At 36.0% G+C, this 26591-nt stretch overlaps 1 protein-coding gene across 7 annotated transcripts in view; it reads right to left on the reverse strand.

Annotated features, from left to right (window-relative positions):
• Window positions 1-11351: 11351 nt before the first annotated feature.
• The window catches only part of rock2b (rho-associated, coiled-coil containing protein kinase 2b), a 43972-nt gene continuing 28732 nt past the window's right edge, over window positions 11352-26591 (reverse strand). Inside the window, exons 24-35 of one of the 7 annotated variants that reach the window (XR_007187066.1) lie at window positions 26445-26539; window positions 26113-26295; window positions 25837-26008; window positions 24513-24713; window positions 21402-21469; window positions 21228-21316; window positions 15993-16071; window positions 15645-15909; window positions 14135-14408; window positions 13026-13110; window positions 12426-12507; window positions 11352-12060 (exon numbers count right to left, since the gene is read on the reverse strand). Coding sequence is in view for 5 of the 7 variants with exons in the window: in XM_048207031.1 (XP_048062988.1) it covers window positions 12429-12507; window positions 14135-14408; window positions 15645-15909; window positions 15993-16071; window positions 21228-21316; window positions 21402-21469; window positions 24513-24713; window positions 25837-26008; window positions 26113-26295; window positions 26445-26539 (1505 nt within the window). In the remaining 2 variants the exon portion in view is untranslated. Of the gene's footprint in view, window positions 12061-12411; window positions 12508-13025; window positions 13111-14130; window positions 14409-15644; window positions 15910-15992; window positions 16072-21227; window positions 21317-21401; window positions 21470-24512; window positions 24714-25836; window positions 26009-26112; window positions 26296-26444; window positions 26540-26591 lie in introns of those variants that run through there. The other 6 variants (XR_007187065.1, XM_048207031.1, XM_048207032.1 and 3 more) reach the window with 6 other exon arrangements.

Here is a 26591-nt window from a genome sequence, read left to right on the forward strand (position 1 = left end):
TTGAACACGGAACCAATCTTCATATCCTTAATGCAGTGCAGAAGGTGAAAATAGGGTCAAACACACATCCTATAGTATTTTTGGACGTTTAAACATTACACCTTATCTTTTCAAATATGTCAGGTGAATTTTATTCTTTTCTGTATTTGTATTTATGGGAGCTATACATGGGTCAATGACGTGACGGGTCATTCTTTTTCTTTTCTTTTTTGTCCAAAGGTCTTAAAGGTGCCCTAGATTCAAAAATTGAATTTACCTCGGCATAGTTAAATAACAAGAGTTCAGTACATGGAAAAGACATACAGTGAGTCTCAAACTCCATTGTTTCCTCCTTCTTATATAAATCTCATTTGTTTAAACGACCTCCGAAGAACAGGCGAATCTCAACATAACACCGACTGTTACGTAACAGTCGGGGTGTACGCCCCAATATTTGCATAATGCCAGCCCATGTTCCCAACATTATGAAAGGGATTACACAAGGGCAGCCAGTATTAACGTCTGGAGCTGCACACAGCCGAATCATCAGACTAGGTAAGCAAGAACAACAGCGAAAAATGGCAGATGGAGCAATAATAACTGACATAATCCATGATAGCATGATATTTTTACTGATATTTGTAAATTGTCTATCTAAATGTTTCGTTAGCATGTTGCTAATGTACTGTTAAATGAGGTTAAAGTTACCATCGTTTCTTACTGTATTCACGGAGACAAGAGCCGTCGCTATTTTCATTTTTTAAACACTTGCAGTCTGTATAATTCATAAACACAACTTCATTCTTTATAAATCGCTCCAACAGTGTAGCATTAGCCGTTAGCCACGGAGGACAGCCTCAAAACTTTAACATCCAAATAAATACTTTACTCACATAATTCGAAGCATGCATACAGCATGCATGACGAACATCTTGTAAAGATCCATTTGAGGGTTATATTAGCTGTGTGAACTTTGTAAATGCACTGTAATATAGTCGACAGCTCGTGTGGCAGGGAGCACGTGATTTAAGGGGGCGGCGGCGAGTGTAAATCAGTGCATTGTTAATGATGCCCCAAAATAGGTAGTTAAAAAAATTAATTAAAAAAAATCTATGGGGTATTTTGAGCTGAAACTTCACAGACACATTCAGGAGGCACCTTAGACTTATATTACATCTTGTGAAAAAGCATTCTTGGGCACCTTTAATAACAATAAAAAAAACAAAGATATGACATCCAATGTAAGGTAGTAAAACTAGTTATGTTTTATTGAATTTAAAGGTTTTAATTATATTTTGCTATACCTATAAAGGTATTTTAAAGATTTTGAAGTGTCAAAAGGTCATTTGATTTAACCATCCAAAGGCCAATACAGTCATTTCATTTGTGATTAAAATTATATATAAATATATATATATATATATATATATATATATATATATATATATATAAAATGATTTTACATACATAGTGCTAAATGGTATTAAAATTATTTGTAGAAGTCATTGCTTTGTTATGAAATGAATTTCATGAGTTTACGTTCTAAAAATGTTGTAATATTTAAAAAACTTGTACTAAATATAAAATGTTTGATTGTCCTTTTGTTAGCTAGCTAGCTAGATATCAGCCTGTTAGCCTTGATTGAAAATATACATTTGGTATAACCAAAATTGTCATTCAGTAAAACCGAAAATTTGGTTAAACCAAATGACTTTTTTTAGTGACAAATTTTGTCCATCTTGTAAAAAATGACAAAAGCAGTGTTAATTGATTATAAAAAAACAAAAAAAACAAACACATAATCTCATTGTAAACACTTAATAAAACTTCAAAATTAATTATAAAAACGTTATTCGTCAATGACCTACATGCTTTTTCTGCTTGAATAAATACATTTTAGTGCTTTTTCAGTGATTCTATACAAAAAAGAAATGCAATATTACATTTGAAAGCCCCTGACATAATGTTGTTTGTACTCAAACATAGAGCATATAGAGAGATACTGAGCTTGGGAAATACTCTCATTTTTGAGAAAATAAAGTTGTCATACGTTTTAACATGTTTCCTAGTGAGGAAAACTCTTAAAAATTAAAAATTAAACTGAGGGGTACTGGGGGCAGAAGTTGGAAAAAGGCCATGCTCTGATCATTTTTTTCTATTCTCTTTATACTGTCCGTGAAAAGGTTTAATTTTCATAAGTACCCTCCCCCGGAGACCGCCCTTGTTACAGGAGTTATAAATCTCTAACGCACAAAGGCACATTTTATTAAGATACACTAGGGATTTCTGAGGACATGTACAGAGAGATGAGAGAGAGAAATGTGGAGAAAATTTGAGAAACAAAACAAGAATGAGAGACAATGTGAAATAGCAGTTTGCAATTTATTAATAAAAGCAATAACACAGGGAACTGTTATAAGAGGCGTGCGTATACATTTTGTTGGAGAATATGTCAAAAGTTTAAAATAATAGCAGAAATCTATATTTTTTCTGAAACCACTTCTCCCATGTGCCTCTAAATGACTTTGATTAGAGTTTAGTGCCCTCTGCTGATCAAAATCAGGTTTTCTTTCTTTAAAAATAGTCCCAAACCAGGGGCCTCGTTTGTAAAGCGTGCATACTCACAGATTTGGGGCCTCATTTATAAAATGTTGCACAGAAGCCATCCTAAATTTGATCTTACCATCATTTCTCAGATGTTCGTACGTGTGATTCATAGAATGAACGTACACACAGAAAATGAGCATATGCTTCAGATGTGAAATCTATAAATCGCAAATGATCTTGAACTTGCACGCAGCTGAATGGTTTCAGTTCTCCGCATTATAAAGGACATCTAATTAATGTAATTTACATACAAAAGATTACCAGTCATCGTCCAAATCCTTGGCGAGCTGCAAGAATAGCTTAGATTTCCAAAAACCTGCAGTAATCTGACCAGGAAAAGTACTCTGGAAAAGTGGCTCTAAGTATTTTTCCACGTCAAAGTCCGTTTTTATAAATATGAGCGTTAGCGTGGATTTAAGCATACAAACACTCTAAGATATCAAATCTGTGCGTATGCACTGTGGGATTACAAATTTATAATATGTTATATCTAGGTTCCAATGTAATAGTATATAAACTGAAAACTTTATGTAAATTGTGTTTTAAATTTTGACGTAAAGATAATGACATTCTAAGGAGATCAACTCAGGCAGCCCAGGTGTCTGAGACATTAACCTTTTGTCTTTGTGCACTTCCTGACCATTTGGCATGACAAGCTCAGGATACAGCTGTGCCTTTGTCTCTATGATAATGTGAAGGTATGGGCGATACTGTCAGACTGATTGGAGCACGTATGTAGGGCCCTATAAAATCTGTTTTATTTTTTCCCAAATTCCGTTTTATTTTTTCCCAAATTCTGTTTTTTCCGTTTTAATTTTTCTGGATTCCGTTTTTTTTTTTTTTTTTTTTTTTTTACTCCATTTTAATGGTTACATTAAATTTTAGTAATCAAAAAGCATGTCTAATTTATTGAAATAATGAATCCAATTTACCAACAATTTAATAAAAGTTTAACAAAAAAAAAATTTTTTTTTTTTAGGGCCCTACGTTTTATTCTTTCCCCTCAAATTTTATTTTTACCAAATTCTGTTTTCTGGATTCCATTTTAATGGTTTAATTCCATTTTAATAATCAAAAAGCATGTCTAATTAATTGAATTCTTAAAAACAACAATATTAATTAATAAAAAAAATGTATTTTTATGATTTTTTTTTTCTTCAGAAATTCTGTTGTGTATTTACATTTTTCTGGCAATCAAATGAACGCATACCATTTAATTTATCTTTTAATCATGAAATTAAACTTTTTTGTCAAACAATGTGCTGCACAACAGAGCTTTACTGTTAAAATTAAAACATTGAGATTATTGTTTAAAATATATTTTAATAATTTATTACTAAATTAATTTATCTAAATTCTACTGTACAACAGTAATATGTTTCTGTCAAGTTAAATCGAACTTTTATTTTGACGGTTTGCCTAGAGCTTTGAGTTTCTCAAGGTGCGTTCCATTCGACCGTAAGTGGACTGCGAAGTGGACTTCACAGGGTATTTCGCCATCTTAAGTGAGATTCCATTCCGAAGGGAGCGAACATGTCCCGTTTGAAGGGCACTGCGAACGGCATAGGGAATAAGGGAACATCGATACATCACTTCACAGGAAGTAGAGAGGTAAAATCTCCCAACTGTCATTGCGCACCGCGTCACCAGACAGAACTACGATGGAGCAGAGCCGTTGAAAGAGTTATTAAACGGCTCTCCGATGGAGGAATTTACGTAACTTATGCGTTTTGAGTATTCGTACCTTTTGTTATTCTTATACGAACGAAAGTATTAATGGTTATAGCTATGAGTGTTACATTTGCATATTTTATTGTATAGGCATGACAAAGTAAAAGTGTTGAAAAGCAGCTGAGGCTCTGTCATTTTTTATTTTACTTTATTTACCTCAGAAGTGTTTACTATGCGGCTGCGCGTGGAAAAGAAAGTGCACGAGATGAGACCCAGACCATGGATTAAGATACATTTACAGTTAACCAAATGATAATTTATTTTCATGTGGCATGACAGTTACAGCTTCAAATCTGTTAAGAGTCAATTTTAAATTCGAAAGTAAATTATAATATATATTAATTTATGTTACGTTATATCATAATCTGCGCGACACCGTCGTGACTGTCTTTGATGACGTTTGCAGTGCGTTCCGAATGAGCGATTATTGCCAGCGAAGTCCACTTCAACGGATATACCGTGCTGAGGGAGTAGGGAGCAGTGAACACTGCGTAGGGACCCTGTCGAATGGAACGCAGCTTCTGTGTTTGTGACGGTAGTTTTCTCAAACGAAGCGGTTAAATGCTGACGAAGGCACTTTCAGAGCAGCTCTGGGCACAGTTTCCCAAAAGCATCGTAAGCTTAAATTGAAACCAATGGAGCTACGATCAATTTAGGCTTACGATGCTTTTGGGAAACGCTACCCTGGAGATTAATTAGTGCGTTCATATAGTGAGGCGACAGAGGACGAAAACACCGCGAGCGTCGCACGTGCTTCAGCGTGCGTGCGCCCGCGCGATTGTGTGTGAGGCGGTTTCAGTGCCCAAGGAAGTCGACCGGAAGTTGAAGTCGGCCGCGTGCTGCCATCTTGTAGCAGAACTTCACTTGCGTTAGCATCCCCATTGACTCCCATTCATTTTGGCTTCACTTTGACAGTGAATAACTTTACATCTGAGGCGTTTAAAGAATCCATTTGTCCATTATTTATTTCCAAAGATACACGACAATGTATAAAGGGCTCCATTACCTTCTATGTTACATTATGGCCCCGTAGAAACAGTTTTTGTAAAAATAGGCTAACGATTGCGTCATAACCACTCGACTCTCTGTCGCACAGTACAGAAATTACCGTATAGACATGAGGAGAAGCTCGCAGACAGTCGGGGAGATTATCTTAATATGGCGTACTGGCGTTACATTTTAAAATACTATACAAACTAATTAATCAGAATACTTACTCCTGCTCACTCACGCCAAAGAACTCCCCGCTCAAGCTCGCCGTCTCTGCAAGATTAACGATGGCAGTTTGCACGCACAGCTACTAGAAGATTTACATCTGTCAGACAGGTTGCTGACGTCATCAAGCCTAGTGTGAGTCTGCGCGTCAGAAACGGAAGTGCTAAAAATCGCTAAAAATGGGCTTCACTTGACTCAATTGAGTTCCAATGGGGTCGCTGTGTCCATTTCTTTTGCTGTCTATGGGCGGTTTGAGGTAAATGAAACTGCGCTTCCGCATCATTAATTTCAGAGGCACACAGGCATGCAGGATTCATGTTTAAATAGTCTTTTTTGCGGTTTAATATTCTCAGACACTAGTCTATATCGCGATTTAATTTACGTGTACTGACCTGCTTTTAATTCATTCATCAAAAAATTGACAAATTCCGTGACATTCCGCGTTATATAGTAAATTCCGTTTTTATGAATGGATTCCGTGATCGCGGAAATTATAGGGCCCTACGTATGCATTCCAACGACACTGTTATGCTGATTAGATCAGGGCTGGGGAAATACTGGGAATGGGCTGATTCCTGCACTGCATTTGCATGCTTTAGATTGTCTCCACCTCTACTGTATGTATCCCTCCCCCTTGAATGTATATAAACTACAAAGTATTACTGCTTTAGTTAGACTTGATGACTGCAGCTACCGACAGCACATGTTCTCAAGAATCATGTTGAAGATACATCCAAGTCTTCTGGTCTTCGCTTCTGAGATTTCCAACAGCACGCTTTATAAATGAGGCCCTTGTACGCCGAGTGTTTGTATGCTTAAATCCACGCCAACGCTCATATTTATAAAAACGGTCTTTGATGTGGAAAAGTGCTTAGAGGCACGTTAGGGTCTGAGCAGACGTACACACTTTTCCTTGTCATTTTACTGCAGGTTTTTGGAAATCTAAGCTATTCTTGCAGCTCACCATTCTAAATTAAACGATTTGGACGATGACTGGTGATCATTTATATGTAAGTTACATTAATTAGGTGTCATTTACAATGCAGAGAACTGAAACAATTCAGCTGCAAGTAAGTTCAAGATCATTTGCGATTTATAAATTTCACATCTGAAAGAGAGGCATACGCTCGTTTTCTGTGTGTATGTTCATTCTATGAATCACACGTACGCACATCTGAGAAATGATCGTAAGATCAAATTTAGGATGGTTTCTGCACAACATTTTATAAATGAGGACCCAGGGCTGCAAAAGTTATAATTAGTTATACTTAGTTATAAGTTCACTGAGTACTATTTAACCCAATTAAAAATATTTTCCAAAGATAAACTTATTTGTAAATACAGGAGATTTTCACATAGTAACTTTGTAGCACAAATTTTAAAAAGCAAGCTGTTTACTCACTCAAATGAATTGTCAATTTGATACACTAAAAAATAAAGGTTCCAAAAGAGAGTTTTTGCAGTGATGCCATAGAAGAACCATTTTTGGTTCCCCGAGTACATTCAGTGAACAGTTCTTAAAAGAACTATTTTTTTTTAGTGTGAAGAATATATTAAATAATCTTTATAAAAATCCACTATAAAGAACCTTTTGTGCAATGGAAATGCTGGGGAAAAAAATTAATAAAAGAAAAGATTTAATCCATTATGACATATGAACTTTAAAGGTCTATATGAAAATGCATAAAAGTTTTTCCCCTTGATACAAAGTATTCAGTTTCAATAATATATTTCCTCCCAATATTTTAGTTACTGTATACTATACAAAAAATTTAAAACAATTTTAAAGTTTTAAAGGTGCCGAAGAACATGTTTTCAAAAGATGTAATATAAGTCTTAAGTGTCCCCTGAATGTGTCTGTGAAGTTTCAGCTCAAAATACCCCATAGTTTTTTTTCATATTATTTTTTTTAACTGCCTATCATTATAAATGTGCCGATTCAGGGTACGCGGCCCCTTTAAATCTCGTGCTCCATGCCCCAAGAGCTCGCGCTTGCCTTAAACACCATAAACAAAGTTCACACAGCTAATATAACCCTCAAAATGGATCTTTACAAAGTGTTCGTCATGCAACATGTCTAATCGCATAAGTATAGTATTTATTTGGATGTTTACATTTGATTCTGAATGAGTTTGATGGTGCTCCGTGGCTAAAGCTAACATTACACACTGTTGGAGAGATTTATAAAGAATTAAGTTGTGTTTATGCATTATACAGACTGCAAGTGTTTAAAAAATTAAAATAACGACAGTCTTGTCTCCGTGAATACAGTAAGAAACTTTAACCACATTTAACAGTACATTAGCAACATGCTAATGAAAAATTTAGAAAGACAATTTACAAACACCAATAAAAATATCATGTTATCATGGATCATGTCAGTTATTATCGCTCCATCTGTCATTTTTCGCTATTGTCCTTGCTTGCTTACCTAGTCTGATGATTCAGCTGTGCACATCCAGACGTTAATACTGTCTGCCCTTGTGTAATGGCTTGAACGTGGGCTGGCATATGCAAATATTGGGGCGTACACCCCGACAGTTACGTAACAGTCGGTGTTATGTTGAGATTCGCCTGTTCCTCGGAGGCCGTTTAAACAAATGAGATTTATATAAGGAGGAGGAAACAATGGAGTTTGAGACTCACTGCATGTCATTTCCCACTGAACTCTTGTTATTCAACTATGCCAAGGTAAATTCAATTTTTGAATCTAGGGCACCTTTAAGATCTTATAGCTTTTAATGACTACTGAATTTTCAATGAATGTGATTAGGCTACTGGTACCTTTATTATGATTCCCTTACTTCTTGATCCCAAGCTCTGCGGCAGTAATTCCGGTGATGTTTCTACCCTTCATGTGTTCAGGTGTTTGACAAGTGATTTTATCATGATGAAGAAGTCTTTTTTCATTCATATGCAACCAGTGCCATAGATATGCCAAACTAGAGTTGCAGTGCCATGGATTACCAGACAACACAGCATGCAAAAGTCCATCCAAAATACCTGGAGTCAAGCTTTGCAGATAGTTGTTTCTGAGGTCAAGGAAAACAAGCTCATCCTGCTTAAGGAAGAGTCCAGCAGGGAGGCTCGCCAAACGATTGCCACTCAAGAACATCTGCTGGAGGTTTGGGTTACCACTGAAGGCTGATGGATCTAAGGACTTCAGTCTGTTGTTTTCCAGGTACAAAGCCTCAAGTTTTGACAGAGAGGTAAGAGCTCCAGGAGTCAGTTCCTCCAGCTGGTTATTTTTGAAGTCTAAGCTCTCAAGATTATTGAGTCTTTGCAGGAAGGCCACAGGTAACTGGGTGAATCTGTTAGATGACAAGTCCAACCTCAGGAGGGAGCTGTTTACAGGCAGACAGTCAGCATCGACCTCATAGAGCAGGTTATCTGAGAGTGTGAGCTCCACAAGAGGAGAATGATAAAACACTCGCGATGATAAAGATGTCAGATTGTTACCTATGGGTAGGAGCATATCATTATCAGGCATACGTGTAAAATCCATGGTATATAATCACAAACAAGAGTGCTGTTGTTCCGACTGCGGCTTCATGGGTGAAAGCAGCATCACAACATTCAATTCAACATCACAATTGCGAATGTCAAATTGTGTTTGCACAACAGTTTGAGAAGTAATCTTTCAGACAAAATATCGCCAGTTACTTTGTCCATTTTTTGTCCCCAACCAGGTGTGGATTAACGCACAGGCTTGCCTAGGCTGCAGCAAATAAAAAGACCCTCAACTGTTTTTTTGAAGTCAATTTGATTTTTTTTTTCGGCATTAATTGGACATCAACATGTGGATGTCAAATTGACGTCAAAAAACGTATGTCAATTTGATGGGTTTTTTTCAACATCAATCGGACATCAGTGTGTGGACTTCAAATTGATGTAAAAAAATTGACGTCAATTTGATGTCAAAAGACTGACGTCGATTTGATGTCAAAAATGACGTCGATTTGATGTCAAAAGACTGACGTCGATTTGATGTAAAAAAACTGACGCCAATTTGATGTCAAAAGACTGACGTCGATTTGATGTCAAAAATGACGTCGAATTGATGTAAAAAACTGACGTCGATTTAATGTCAAAAGACTGACGTCGATTTGATGTCAAAAAACTGACGTCGATTTGATGTCAAAAATTACGTCGATTTGATGTCAAAAGACTGACGTCGATTTGATGTCAAAAATGACTTCGAATTGATGTAAAAAAACTGACGTCGATTTGATGTCAAAAATGACGTCGATTTGATGTCAAAAATGACGTCGATTTGATGTCAAAAGACTGACGTCGATTTGATGTCAAAAAACTGACGTCGATTTGATGTCAATATATATATATATATATATATATATATATATATATATATATATATATATATATATATATATATATATATATATATATATATATATATAATATAAAAAAATACTGCTGCTGTACAATATAGCGTACATGAATTACCCGTAGCAGATCTATACAGGTGGAGCTGGGGGTGGAGGATTTCTGAAAGTGTGCTGCACTGCTAAGGCAAATGCTACTCATGTATTTGAAGACTGAGCATGCAAGCTCATTGGCTACTAATACAGCAGGAACCAATCATCTGTGTCCTATAGATATAATGATGATTAGGAGCAGTTGAGTTCCAGACCTTTTCCAAATTCAGCCAAATACACTTGCTTCGCTACTGAATAAATCATTGAAAATGAATCATTCAAAAAACTCAGTTGTTTAGTTCATGTTTTTGAACAAGCTTTAGATAATCATGTTTTTGAACTCAAAGACAATAACTTGTCGCCACCTACCGGTGTTACGATGTAACTGAAGAAAGAGTCCCCACTATTAGTGAAAAGTCCCCACTAATGTACAAACAGACTGACAGTCTCTATGGAATGCGCAAACACAGAAACTAATTAAATTTGAGGACCATAACTTATATTAGTTATGTAAACACACATTACCTGTAAGGTCAAGGATTTGAAGATTTGACAGGCCCTTAAGCAGGTCTGCAGGTAATGTTCGCAGCTGGTTTCTGATCAGACTGAGCTGCCTCAGTTGGGAGAAGATCTTCAGGTCATCAGATGTTATGGAGCTTAAATTGCTAAAGCGGACATTGAGGTCTGTAGTATTACCCGGGAAGGCCTTACTGGGTAACTGCGTAAAGTTAACGTAAAGACAAATGACTCTGACCTCATCGGATCTTAAGACACATCTGCATTTTCCTGGGTGCGAAACACCACTGCCACCAGCAAAGCAGCTCAATACCCCTGCAACTGTTAGAAAATAATAGCTGTTCATATCTATGACAAGATGCAGCAGAAATAAGAATATCCTGGTAGAAACCTCAGCGTCTCAGTCTTGAACTTATGTCATGTAGATCCGATTCTACTTTTATAGCCTGAATCACATTTGTCAACATGCAAATAAGGATTTTCCAGGTCCACATCTGGTTCAAACTCTTGTGCAACCATGGACTTTTATTAATCAATTCTTGTGAATCATTTACTATACAAAGCATGCTTTTTTAACCCCTAGTAAATGACAATGGCAACATATTGATATTAACATTTCATGTTAGTTTTTTACAGTGCCTCAATAAAAGAGCTTAAGTTACCTGTATAAATATTGCTTTAACTTCTTAAATGACGATTATGCTAAATGAAGACATTAATGCAACCTTTATCTTCAATTTTCAACATTTCTGTGGGGACATGCACATGCTAGTCCACTCCAATTTTGTATCCTAGAAACATGTTTTACAGTTCTATATAAATATTACAGACGAGTTTGGATCATCACACATAGGGAGTCAGAGGTTTTCCATCAAATAAAGCTTTTTTATTAACAATTTCTCAACAGTCTGTCAGTGGCAACATGACAAAATAAAATACAGAAAATGTTTGGACCAGAGGTCATCATGTTCCACTATGCATACAGTTCTCTCTAATTTTTGTCACAGCATTTAATAAAATGTGCTACAAATTGCATGTTTGCATCAAGTCTTCAATAATGCATATATTTTGAGCAGATAGTTCTGACAATAAGTAACGCTCCTTGAAAAGCAGTGTTCTTTGATATAATGCATGATAAAAAATATAATCTGTGTGCCACTAAATAGGCCTGTTTTTTTCTAACAAAAATAGATATAATACTTGAGTATATAAATTCAGATGATCATATAATTGCAGAGCCTAAGCACATATTCTGTTTCAAACACACACACACACACACACAGGCAAAGAGACACACACACTGACAACCTTGTAAGGAGATAAAAGTAACCTATGAAATTTAAAATGCTTGTACTTTTAAGAACCGTATAATCTATGAAGACATAAAACACACTTAAAATTGAAACTACATTTATGGCTTGCATTGTATAAAATATTAGACCTCCCCAGTCATTTATACTTGTGGAGTTTGGCACTTGGAAGCCCTGCGATTTGCCAAAATGAACACTATGACATTCTCTGCTTTCATAGTTCCCAAACTGATCATCATCTATCCGGCCTTCACCAAGGTTAGCTGAAATTAAGAGAGAGGAGAAAGAGATCACTGAGTAAAAAAATCCAAAACTCAAATATGGCAAACATAATGCATCCCATTTTCTATTCAACCACAAGCAACATCACCACAACACCATCAGTTTTCAGATCCACCTCGTTCAAAGTAAGCAAGATGTTTTTAATACAGCCAGACATGTCCACACAAACATGCCCACTCATATAAGTGCTTCAAACACATTGGCAATATCTTGGCCTAGCTATAGTCCCTCGAAGGGGAACAAAACACACTATTAATACCATACTTTAAAAAAAAATAGTAATAGCATAAACACGCAGACACAAATGCATGCTAAAGCATCACTGTGGTTACCCCACAAACTCAACTCCTCAGAAGTCTAATACATCGTCATCATCCATTTCAACATCAAAAGACCAACCCAAGTCCTTCAGGCCCAACTCAAGAAATCTGGAACAAAGAGGAGTCATTCGGCCTCGTAAAAATGTCATTGAAGAAGTCAACGGGAAAAAAAAAAAAAATTATGGCCACCCATGTTTAACTGAAAGTATACATTTTTTTTAAAGAATTTTAAGTGTGTTTTCTTTAAGCTCTAAAAAGATGTGGGAGTGACACATGCTGCTCTTCATTTACAGATAATTTAAAAAATAAAATCAAATTTGACCATGGCAGATATTATTATTAAGATATGTTTTTTGTTTTTGTTTTTTTATTGGAAAATTAATAAGATACAGGCCTGGGTTGAAGAAGACACAGCTCAGAATTAGATGCCAATATTATTGAATTAAAAGAGAGATTGCATCGTTAGTGGATGTTTGTTTTTTTATGTGTTGACACTCAAGCAAAGAGGATTTCTGTTTCAGATGCATATACAGAAGAGTACAGAGAGTCAAACATCGCCTTCAGGGTTTAGAGCAGCACAGGCAAACAGAAAGCCTGGTCGATAAGCAGTGATGCAGTGTACTTACTGTCCACACATATGCACAAGTGGGGAAGGTGAAATGTCAAAGGTGAAGAGGTCAGTGAAGAATGATACGGAGCATGGGGCCAGGGCTATAAAAGGTTAGCAATATAATGTAAGCAATTGAGAACCTGCACAACTTCATAGCCATGTCTAACTTGTTGAACCAGGTCAACATATAACAGCACCTTGATTAAAGATGCAGTTCACCCAAAAATGAAAATGCCTCTACAGTTCATCAGCTGGAAAAAATCCTTCTGAAAGTAATTCCTATGATATTGTTTCTCTATGCCGTTATCATTATAGTTATGTATGGAGTCTGCTATTCTTTTATATTTAGAACTTTTTAGAACAATATCTTTATTGTTATCATTATAGTTATCGTCTTTGGTGTGAACGGGCCTTAAAAATAGCCATAAATATTGTAAGTAGTCTATACAAGTTCATTTTTGGGTGAACTTTTCCTTTAATTTTGCAAATGCTTGTATCTAAAGCAACTGACAAATAAGAAACTATACAAATAAGGAGCAACTTAATTAGAAATGCTGAAATACACATTTTTTAAAAGTTGAGCAGAAGAGTTCAAGCTAGTACAAGAAGTGTAAGTAGGAAACAGTAAAGCAGATTATAGAAAGTGCCTTTGTATAATTGGTTATGAATTATGCATTCAAATGTTCATGGATGAGCTGTGTCAAAAAATTATTATAAAAAAAAAGGCCGGACTCTTTAGACAAAATTGTTGGCATGAGTTTGGCCCCCTACATTATATAATATTAACTATAATATATAGAGAATTCTTCCAGAACTATATGTTTTTCAATAAAAAAGATAGTTATTGAAGAGAAAAAAAGGAAATATAGATATAGAACTTGATTTTTCTATTTTTTAAGCAAGTTAGATCATTAAAATTAATAGAAAATATTAATTATTATTTTTTTAAAATCATAATATATTATTTTTATATACATTTTTAAGTCATCCTGAGGCCCCCTGGTTATGAACTACAGCTTTAGATAAATCCCCATGTTATAACTTCAAATGATAGTGTATCTCCATATAACCTAACTGTCTCAAGCTCCTTTGTTTGAACCTGTTGATCTGTCAAGTGGTTCTCACCTGGTCTTGGTGGAGGGCTGTTTGGTGGAATGCACTTTGACGGCTCCTCTGTGTGAAAGCCTGGGAGATGAATGTGACGACAGATGAGGAGAGGGCAGAGGGGACAGGCCAGATGATGATGCATCAGAGGTGGGAGAGGCTATAGCTATGCTTGAGGAGTGGGCTAAAGGTTTACGTGGGACCCGCTTGAGTAATCGGCTGACCCATTTCTTCTGGTCTTCTGTGGAGTTGGCCAGCAGCAGTAGCTCTTTCGCAGTGGACATATCATAGTTCACTGGAGAGAAAAAAAAAAAGGCCAAACAAAACAGGTTAGTTTCAACCCAAAGTACACAGTGGGGATGTTCAAAACTTCACATATAAACTTTCAACAAAATTATTAAGTAGCACAATTGTTTTTAACAATGACAATAATATGAAATGTTTCTTGAACAGCAAATCAGCATATTCAAATGATATTTGAGGGATCATGCGACACTGAAGACTGGAGTAATGCCTGCTGAAAATTGTGTTTTGCTATCACAGGAATAAATTACATTTTAAAATATATTAAATTGTAGTGAATTTTAAAGGTGCTAAAGAGGATGTTTTGTTTTATACATTTTTGCAATATTACTTGAAACTGTCTTTACTAACTGATAAAAGACTATTTATTAGGTGCACTGAAAGGAATAATATTAATATACATCATCTGTGCACGAGGTAGGGCCTTAAAAACATCAGCCAATCGTTTACGCGATCATCGCGTAAACGGTTGGCTGATGGTTTGTCAATCACTGCCATGACGTTCCTTGTGAGAGACGTGTGTGGCTGCGCGCTCCAGTAACTTTCCACACTCCACAGGCGCTGCATGCAATGTTTTTGTCAGGAGACAGGAGTAACAACTGCAGATTATGAGTTACCTGCGGTGAGTCCGACATAATGAATCCACTAACACGACACAGCGAATGCCGGTGGTAAACACTCGTGTTCCAGTACTCGTGCACGAGTTTTGGGAGGCGTTCCCTCGAAATGAGCTGTGAAGGAGGGGGGTTGTTCTTACGCATGCGCTCATTTCAAAAACTCATTAACAGTCTTTGGTTTCTCAGTCGACGAAAAGATCCTCTTTAGCACCTTTAATTAAAACTGTAGTGAATATTACAGTTTTTACTGCATTTTTAACTAAATAAATGCAGCCTTGGCGAGACTTCTTTCAAAAACATAACATCTTACTGATCCCAAACTAGTGTAAAAGTAGAATGATAAATACATTAAAATTATAATAATAAAATAAATATTAATTAAAAATATTAAAATAATAGAAAAATATTTTATAGCCATAATTATTAATAATTCATTTTCATTTAATTTTATTTTTATTATTAAATAAATATATATTTTTAATAAATTTAAATCATTTTCATTTTATATATATATATATATATATATATATATATATATATATATATATATATATATATATATATATAAAAATTTAAATTATCAGTGCTTATTATGAGTGTGACCTCCTGACCTCTGCAAGGAGCAAGGACCTCTTCCTTGCGATCTATGTGGTCTTTATGGCATTTGACTCGGCAGCGTCTGCACTCCAGAGCTGGTGGGGGTTTGAAGACGTGCCACAGAGGCCTCGGACATGCTTCACAGCTGGAGGGGAAGTGGTAAAGTGTGTGCACGAACTCGTGACCTTTGTGTGGGATGTACGAAGACCTTTCAGTTGCTAATAAGGGTTCCACAGCAAGCTCCTCTTTCTTGCTCTCCCCCTCATTAGCATATAATATCTACAGACAAAACAGAAGATAAAAATAAGGTTAATATTAAAGCATGCTAATACATTTCTTGTAGGACAAATTAAGCATGTTACCTGGAAGATGCGTGGGATTTCTCTGGGATCTGCGCGGTACACGTCTGTCTGAGTGACAGGTCTCACGTGGAAAAGTTTGCTACGAGGGAAAAGAGGAAGCATTAAAAATAAATGGCTATTGCTGTGCAAGAGAGCAGTAAATGTGTGCACTCAAAAATATGTAGGCCTAAATTTTATATTTATGTAACTCAATTTCCATCCATTTGGATCACACAGTTTAAACATAAACAAACTAATAGTGTGGTTCAGGAATGACGTATTTTTGTTATCCAAAATCCAGAAACGAGTCATTAATGGATTTTTTTGTGATTTTCTTTTAAAAGCTTTTACTTGTCTTGTAAAAGGCAGTTGCAAACAAGTGACTAAATGGGAATACAGAGGTTGACGGGGACATCAGCCAAGCGAACACGTAAACTCATCTACTCACTTTTCACAGCCTCGTTGTGTTTATAATCTCGCTCTTGCAAACTATCATAACTCAAACTTTCAGGGAAAATGTTTTTAAACAAAGACTGAAAGAGTCATCGGAAGCTTAGTGATGGTGACGTTGAAGTCATGCAACTGTGGTGTAGTTCATTTATAGCCTATGTTTAGCTTTTGACTTCTGCTGATTGTGTTTATGCTTCGAAACTCATTAAAAAGTTGTGTTCATTTGTGAAGATCAGTGGTGTAGTGTCTGGGTATGCAGGGTATGCACGTGCATATGTATGGCGTTATTTTACTGTCAATTGTCGAGAGCACATTATTGTGACGCGAGAGCATATCAATGTAATGCGCGAGCGCAAATCTGTCCGCTCGCGCGCGGATTTCCTCTGCTCGCGCGCGGATTTCCTCTGCTCTCGCGCAAATCTGTCCGCTCGCGCGCGGATTTCCTTTGCTCTCGCGCAAATCTGGACGCGCGCGCTCAAATATACAGTGCTCTCTTATGAACTGCCTCTCCTCTCGCTCAGATATTGCGTGTGCACGCTCAAACTGTTTCCTGCGTGCTCAAACGTGTCCTGCGCGCTCAAACTGCACATGTGCGCTCACGAATCTCTCCGTGCTCTTGCAGAAATTAATTTGCTTTTGGATTAAATGCTGTCAAAAGTTATAAACCAATCAGAAGAGACGACTGATCCATGAAAATGCTACATGGAATCTTATTGGCTGAGAGTGAACTGCGCCTGGAATTCTTTCGACAAAGATATGTATTTTACTTATTCACAATTTAATAATATTTATCAAATGTAACCTAGTCTAACTGCATCACATTACAGGTCAAACCCCTATTTATCTAAACAAACAAACAAAAAATGTTTCTTAAAGTTATTGTGGTCATACGTTTTGTGTTGAAATTTAAAAAAAAAAAAAATAGGTAACATTTTACAATAAGGTTTTTATTTGTTAACATTAGTTAATGTATTATCTAACATGAACTAACAATGTGCAATACATTACTGTAATTATTAATCTTTGTTAACGTTAAAAATACAGCTGTTTGTTGGTTGTTTACTTCACAGTGCATTTAATAATGTTAACAAATACAACATTTGATTTTAATAACGTATTAGTAAATGTTGAAATTAACATTAACAAATATTAATAAATGCTGAAGAAGAGCAATTCATTATTAGTTAATGTTAACTAATGCAGTTAAATAATGTTAACGCAACCTTATTGTAAAGTATTACCAACAAATATCTTCTGATTTAAGACCGAACAAGATCAGGGTCAAATCGTCATTCCCTTAATACTTAATGTGGAGATCACATACCACCATTGTCAATTTCTTTTGAGGTCTGGTATAAAACATGACATACAAAAATACCTAAGCTCTTGTGTATGCACGATTAAGCAAAAGAACGCGATCTTATTCCTAAATGACAACGATTCGGTTATGTCTATTAAACCTTTTGAAATTACAATCATACCAGAATATTTAAACCTGCTTTTGCATTGCTGCTGAAAGCAGTGGTCATGTAAGCTATATGTTTTAAACAGCTTCACAAAGTGTTTTCAACAACATACTATTGCTACATCTGTGTTGCAAACATTAAATAATAATGCAAGTATTGCAATAACAATTTATAGTCTGAATATACACTGATTTCAGCAATTAAAATAAGTAGCTAAATGAATGTTGAAACTAATGTTGTTACACTGTTCTGCCAGTAGGTGGTGACCAGTGACTGTTAAAATGTATTTGATGTATCAGAATGTATTTGATGTATCAGAATCATTAATTCCAGACCTCAAAAGAAATTGACTATAGTGGTATATGTGATCTCCACATTAAGTATTAAGGGAATGACGATTTGACCCTGATCTTGTTCGGTCTTAAATCAGAAGATATTTGTTGGTAATACTTTACAATAAGGTTGCGTTAACATTATTTAACTGCATTAGTTAACATTAACTAATAATGAATTGCTCTTCTTCAGCATTTATTAATATTTGTTAATGTTAATTTCAACATTTACTAATACGTTATTAAAATCAAATGTTGTATTTGTTAACATTATTAAATGCACTGTGAAGTAAACAACCAACAAACAGCTGTATTTTTAACGTTAACAAAGATTAATAATTACAGTAATGTATTGCACATTGTTAGTTCATGTTAGATAATACATTAACTAATGTTAACAAATAAAAACCTTATTGTAAAATGTTACCTATTTTTTTTTTTTTAAATTTCAACACAAAACGTATGACCACAATAACTTTAAGAAACATTTTTTGTTTGTTTGTTTAGATAAATAGGGGTTTGACCTGTAATGTGATGCAGTTAGACTAGGTTACATTTGATAAATATTATTAAATTGTGAATAAGTAAAATACATATCTTTGTCGAAAGAATTCCAGGCGCAGTTCACTCTCAGCCAATAAGATTCCATGTAGCATTTTCATGGATCAGTCGTCTCTTCTGATTGGTTTATAACTTTTGACAGCATTTAATCCAAAAGCAAATTAATTTCTGCAAGAGCACGGAGAGATTCGTGAGCGCACATGTGCAGTTTGAGCGCGCAGGACACGTTTGAGCACGCAGGAAACAGTTTGAGCGTGCACACGCAATATCTGAGCGAGAGGAGAGGCAGTTCATAAGAGAGCACTGTATATTTGAGCGCGCGCGTCCAGATTTGCGCGAGAGCAAAGGAAATCCGCGCGCGAGCGGACAGATTTGCGCGAGAGCAGAGGAAATCCGCGCGCGATCGGACAGATTTGCGCTCGCGCATTACATTGATATGCTCTCGCGTCACAATAATGTGCTCTCGACAATTGACAGTAAAATAACGCCATACATATGGGCCCGGGTGGACTGGGAGCCCGCTATTACGGGTTTAACCCCAAAGTAGCCTATACTTCAAGCGTCTGTGCACCGTCCGCATCACGTAATTTTGCATCATCAAAAGGGTTCGCGGAGGTCCGCACACCTCGTCCGCGTGCAGCCCAATTTTTGAGATTGCATATGGCATGGACAGTGTGTATACTGTACAACAGCCCATGCGAGAGTGAATTGAGTGCTTCAAAACAAAATTCCACTAGAAAATGCGCAGTGCACACACGCCGAACGCGTCTTTCTGCAGCCAAATACTTTCAAAGGCTCACATGCACGTCTGTGCGTCATTTTTAAAGTGGGTTTCTGAAACGTATGCATGCAGTAACGTAAGTAGTACAGAATTTTAAATCAGTCATACTGGTTTTCTGCACATTTTGAGATACTGCACAAGATGTGAATAAATGATATTCAACAAAATAAAATGCACATAAAACGTGATGGAAACATATTTAGAGAAGAAACTTCTAGTAAATTTATTAGGAACAAAATATGTGCATTAAAAAGCCTGTGACAGAATAATTAATTCATAACTGGAATAATATTCAGACTCATCGCATCTGAAATGATGCTATCATTCTGAAATTCCAAAGCCAGAGTCGAATTGGTTGAATTCAAACTTGGACTGTGTTAAAAAGCTGTTTTTTGACATTTTTTAAATAGATCCGCAATGCAAAGTCATAATGATGGAGGAGTGCTTATAGTACTGTGCTGTTGTTATCATTCCTAGAAATGTTTTTTACCATTTTTGTCTGCATGTTATAAAGTGAAAATGGCCCGAGGGGGCCCGTAAAAAATTTTTTTTGCAAATGGGCCCGGGGCTGACTTGCTACGCCACTGGTGAAGATTATCACCATGAAGAAAATGTGTACGAATCATAAGCTTTTGTTAGTCACAGAACTTATTTTCCGCAATAATCCAAAAGCTAATGGAAAAGTCCTGTTGGGTTTTTGTCGAGGAAACAAGTGTGATTCTAACTTCTGGCCTACAAAAATACATCATCCCTGCACCACTTTATACAATTCATGTGATGCCTATTGCATAATTCGCAAGATTTCTCTAATAGTACTAATAAACTTAATTTGGTTTAAAGGTGCCCTAGAATTAAATATTGAATTTATATTGGCATAGTTGAATAACAAGAGTTCAGTACATGGAAAAGACATACACTGAGTTTCAAACTCCATTGTTTCCTCCTTCTTATATAAATCTAATTTGTTTAAAAGACCTCCGAAGAACAGGCGAATCTCAACATAACAAGCATCCGAAGCATGCATGCAGTATGCATGACGAACATCTTGTAAAGATCCATTTTGAGGGTTATATTAGCTGTGTAAACTGTGTTTATGCTGTTCAAGGCAAGCGCGAGCTCCGGGGGCGGGGGAGCACGAGAATTAAAGGGGACGCAACCTATATATCGGTGCATAGTTAATGATGCCCCAAAATAGGCAGTTAAAAAAATGAATTAAAAAAAAAAATCTATGTGGTATTTTGAGCTGAAACTTCACAGACACATTCAGGGGACACCTTAGACTTATATTACATCTTTTAAAAAGAAGTTCTAGGGCACCTTTAAATACACAACCAATTTTATAATTTTAGATATTTATCAATAAATCAATCAGATTTGTTTCAATCAATTTTACTAACTGAATTTTGCGTGTTCCACAGCTAGCTATATTTGAACCATGTTCATTCTTTTTAACTGAATCAGTTTAAATTTCTTCACAATTAAAAGTTTTATGCTGATTCATTTGCACAAATGCATTTTGAAAATGTTTATAAACCAAATGTCAAGATTTTTGAGTGCAGAAATCTTTCTCATTGCATTTATGATCGATAAATATGCATCACGTTAAGTTTATTAGTTTATGTTAAAAAAGATATTTTTTGATTTTGAGTAGTATTTCCAAACTCACTCTATGTCCAGAATCATGAAGGGGCTGGACTGCTCTCTGTCCTGCTCTGAGTCATAAAACAGGATCTTCTTGCTGCTGACCACCACATACTACAATTTACACAGAGATAAACACACAGATGATGAGACAGGGTTTGTTGATGTGTGACGTGAGTGTGCATGTTTAAACCTTTACCTTCTTTTCCCATCCAAACCGTTTGGTGTTTTTGGAAGTCATTGAGAGCCATCCCTCAAGACTAGAATCTGTGGTTACAAAAAACAAAAAAACACAGAGGAGTGTTTTACATGTTTAAGATTACAGAGCCACACATGTTTGAATATGAACAAGCAGAGCAAATGTTTCTTTAAGCAATTTCAGAGCCTTCAGAAACATCTTTCCCAGGGGCAGAATGCAACCTGTACTAGAACTCTCTTGGAATAAAAAGGTTTTGCTTTCAGTAATGTTAAAGGTGCAGTAAGTGATTTCTGAGAAACAATGTTGAAAGTGGATCGGACAGAGCACCACAACACACTTGCAGCCAATCAGCAGAAGGGGGCGTGTCCACTCATGATGGGGGAGGATAGAGAGTGAGCAAGAGGGATTTTAAAAGAAGAGAGATGGCTGAGCAACTTTACAAAAGAGAAAAGGTCAGAGTAATATCACTGGAAAAAGAAGGGATATGATCAGGCAAGAGCCAAGCAGGAAGGCCTGAAAACAGATGCAGAGGTTGTGTTGTTTCTGCTCCATAGGTGAGTAACATTGGTTTTGCTATATTTCACAGAATCAAGATATGTTGTTGTTGTTGTAATGTTAGCTCTAGTAACAGGACAGTTTTGAGTGTCATTGTTTGTCTGGATCTGGTGTGCTGCTAGCGACTAACAACAAACTCTTGCTTATACTCTTTTTTTGTTCTTCCTTGTCATTCATTAGTCATCTTTGCTTTGTGTTTCACAAAGCATTTTTTTTCTTCGCTTCAGCTACGATAGAGACATCCACTCTTGCATTGCATGTTTGTGAATTTTGGGGGCGGAGCAATAAAGGGAGGGGTCTGTTTGTTTGGGTTGTTTTTAAATATCAACAGTGTTTCTCAGAAGTCACTTACTGCACCTTTAATGGACTTTTATAAAACACACAAGGTGAGTAGTGTGATTATGTGCAAAATACGTCACAACTACTGAGCATCTCACCATGTTGGAAAGTGTGGCTGTGTTTCAAAACCTAGTGCAGTAGTTCCAAACCTTTGTCTTACATACACTAACAGCCCCATTAGTAGGGGGGTCGGGTACACCTTCATCAAAATAAAACTGTTGTACAGAAGATATATTCTTTTACGAGCATCATCTACACAATTAGCTCAACTCAATATTTAAAGGTGCCCTAGAATTAAAAATTTAATTTATCTTGGCATAGTTAAATAACAAGAGTTCAGTACATGGAAATGACATACAGTGAGTCTCAAACACCATTGATTCCTCCTTCTTATGTAAATCTCATTTGTTTAAAAGACCTCAGAAGAACAGGCGAATCTCAACATAACACAGACTGTTACGTAACAGTCGGGATCATTAATATGTACGCCCCTAATATCTGCATATGCCAGCCCATGTTCAAGCATTAGACAAGGGCAGGACGTCTGGATGTGCACAGCTGAATCATCAGACCAGGTAAGCAAGCAAGAACAACAGCGAAAAATGGCAGATGGAGCGATAAGGACATGATCCATGATATCATGATATTTTTAGTGATATTTGTAAATGTGATATTTCCATTGAAGGTGCAGTTTAGTGATATTTGTAAATTGTCTTTCTAAATGTTTCGTTAGCATGTTGCTAATGTACTGTTAAATGTGGTTAAAGTTACCATAGTTTCTTACTGTATTCACAGAGACAAGACTGTTGTTATTTTCATTTTTAAAACACTTGCAGTCTGTATAATGCATAAACACAACTTCATTCTTTATAATCTCTCCAACAGTGTGTTATGTTAGCTTTAGCCACGGATCACTATCAAACTCATTCAGAACAAATGTAAACATCCAAATAAACACTGTACTTATGCAATTAGACATGCTGCATGACGAACACTTTGTAAAGATCCATTTTGAGGGTTATATTAGCTGTGTGAACTTTGTTTATGCACTGTTAAAGGCAAGCGCGAGCTCCGTGAGCGGGGAGCGTGAGCAATTAAAGGGGCTGCAGCCTAAATCGGCTCATATTTAATGATGCCCCATAATAGGCAGTTAAAAAAAATAATAAAAAAAAATCTATGGGGTATTTTGAGCTGAAACTTCACAGACACATTCAGGGGACATTTTAAAAAGACGTTCTATGGCACCTTTAAACAATTTTTGGTAACACTTTATTTTACAGTGTTCCTGTTAGATATGTTACATGTACTTACTGTAGAAAAGTAATTTATGCACAATTACATGCAACTAATTCTAAACTAAACCACTTATCTAACCTTAACCCTATAGTACACACATATTAATTAGTTTTACTCAGTAATAAATTGTAAATAAAGTAACTCATTTTTTTTAAGAAGACCTATTCAAAGACATGAATTTGTTTTTGGGGTCTACTAGAATGAGTTTTCATGCTTAAATGTTCAAAAAACATAATTTTTCACATATTTTCCAGCAATCTCTTTTAATTTGCAGCACCTTGCTTCCCAGCCTGTCAATAATGCTCTATTTAGTTTCAGTCTCTGCACAATGTGCTCTGATTGGTTGGCTGGACCAGTTACTTAACGACGAGTTTTAACACACTACTCGAAGAAAACTCAAGACTACAAATCAAGGCATTTCATGGAGTTAAGAAACAATGCTTACTGATATAGAGAATAACTACCTTTGGAGAAACTTTGTGCTTTTTAACAGCAACTTTATGCACTAAAGAAATAAAAAAAAATGTAAAAAAGTATAATAGGTCCTCTTTAAATATCTCATTTAAGTCATTAAGTAAATAAATAAATATTGTTGTTAAGTATTTGTATTATTTGATATGCCTAATAAAGTCATTTTATATATGTTGAACAAAGCAATTTTGTTATAGGTTAAAAAAGCAAAAGAGAAATATTTCCAAGTATTTCTAGTAACCTGCTTGGGGTATGTGTACACCTGGTTGGGAATCACTGACCTAGTGTGCTGCCTACCAAGACAGCATATTAGGCCATCATAGGCTCATTTGAACATTCATTACAGCCAAAAACGCTGTCTAGGGGTTTAGTATTCAAACTCCACACTGAATAAAAGTGAACGAGTGCAAGGGGCAGTATGCGTGCTAATTTGTTTCCATGCAGGGTCACCTGCAGACTCTTGGTCAATAGGCTTCTCATATGTCAGGGCAGGCCTTTGCTCCCACTCGTCCTCCTCATCCTCCTCTTCCTCTGAGTCAGAGGGGAAGCGAGGAGCAATCCGGCATGGCCGTGTATCAATACACACTGACTTGGAGCTCCGTTGGTACGTGAAGGACATAGACTCCGAGGTGTGTGAGTGTGTGATGCGCACTACACCGGCATCATGGTGAGAGTGGGAAGGAATGGAAGAAGAATGAGGAAAAGAAGCAAAAGGATGCATACATTTTGAAGTGAAAGAGAGTGAAAAGGAAAACAGGTAAAAGAGGAAAACAGAGTAGAAGTTATGTGTATTGATTATGTGTTCAGAGGTCAGTGGATATTTGTGGATATGAAACCAGGCCTGTGTGAATTTGTATGGGGATAATATTAATAAGACATTAAATTAAATTTAAATGTTAATTAATGAAATGAATGAAAGAATAAATAAATAAATAAATAAAGGACCAGTGATGAGAATTTTTTTGTGACTGATTCACCAGTTGTTTTTCAGTTTGATTCTAAGTAAATAAAGGTTAATTAATTTAATTAATTAATTAAATTTACCTCTGAAAAATTTGTATAGAAACAGCCTTAATAAAACATTTAAAGAAGTTTAAATACATTTTATTAATTAAATAAATGAAGGAATGAATAAAAAGATTAAAAAAAAATGACAAGTGATGACAATTGAATTACCAGGTGTTTTTAAGTTTGATTCAAAGTTTCTGTGGGTGCTTCAAGAAAACAATTAGTTTTTGAGTCATTATATACTATAATTATATATTTATATTGTCTGGTTTGTAATAACAGAATATATTTTATGGCCCTAAATTGATTGCATGGTGATTAATTTAATATTCGAGGCTTTACTAAAAACATTTGGGGCTTAAAAGGTTAGTTCACACCAAAATGAAAATTCTGTCATTAATTACTCACCCTCATATCGTTTATTTTTGATGAAATCTGACTGTCTCTCCATGGACTGCCTTTGCAACAAACAGTTTTCCAATCTCTTTATGATCTTTTTGAAGCGTCAAAGTGTTTGTTGCAAAGGCATTCAATGGAGAGACAGACATCTCTCAGATTTCATCAAAAAGATTTTCATTTGTGTTCCGAAGATGAACGAAAGTCTTACGAGTTTGGAACGACATGAGGGTGAATAATTAATGACAGAATTTTCATTTTAGAGTGAACTAACCCTTTAAACTTACCCCAAGTGCCATTTATGGCACATGAATGATGATAAACACATTAGGCAGTCCTGTGCTTGACAGGACATAACCTGGATAGTTACCTGGATAAGCATCATCGCCCTCCAGGTCGTTTCCGGTGCTGCTGATGCTGGTGGTGTCCAAAGAATGGATGCTCAGAGAAGTGAGCTGACAGCGCAGACGCTCAATATCACTATCTTTACTGTCCAGGGACATTTGCATCTCCAGTCGCAGCTGAGACTCCTCTGCTATTGTCTGCAAACAGAACAACACTTCTTGTATGCTTTGTTTATCTATGCATTATACATCACCACTGGACAGGTTTTCTAGTGGTTACATTTATATTTAATGTCACTTACAGCCTGCATATCATTGATTTCTTTCTGGTATTTGATGATGGTGTTGTTGAGTTTTTCTTTCTCGGTGCGGAGCTGCAGCTGGAGCTGTCTGTTCTCCTTCTCCTTCCTGCGGACGTCACTGTTGTTACCTTGCTGTGGCCTGACATCACCCTTCTTCATAACCTCTGCCAGCTTGTTTATAGCCTACAATACAGACATCTGATGTTATAATTTACCTGAGACATGCTAGTAACACCTATTTTAAGTGATGAAAATAATGGAGTAACATGTACACATATACCCTTGATTAAAATTCAATAAACCTTAATTTAGATGTTTCTCCCAACACACACCTGAATCTTGAGAGTTTTCTCAGACTGTATCTGCTTCTCTAGGGACAGTGTCAAAGATTTCATCTGTTTCTCTTCTTCTTTGACCATCTCCAGCTCTGTGTATACACATTTATAAATGTTACAGCACATATATTAACATATGCACAT

The sequence above is a fragment of the Megalobrama amblycephala genome, linkage group LG11 (assembly GCF_018812025.1).
Source record: "Megalobrama amblycephala isolate DHTTF-2021 linkage group LG11, ASM1881202v1, whole genome shotgun sequence".
Classification (NCBI taxonomy): Eukaryota; Metazoa; Chordata; class Actinopteri; order Cypriniformes; family Xenocyprididae; genus Megalobrama; species Megalobrama amblycephala.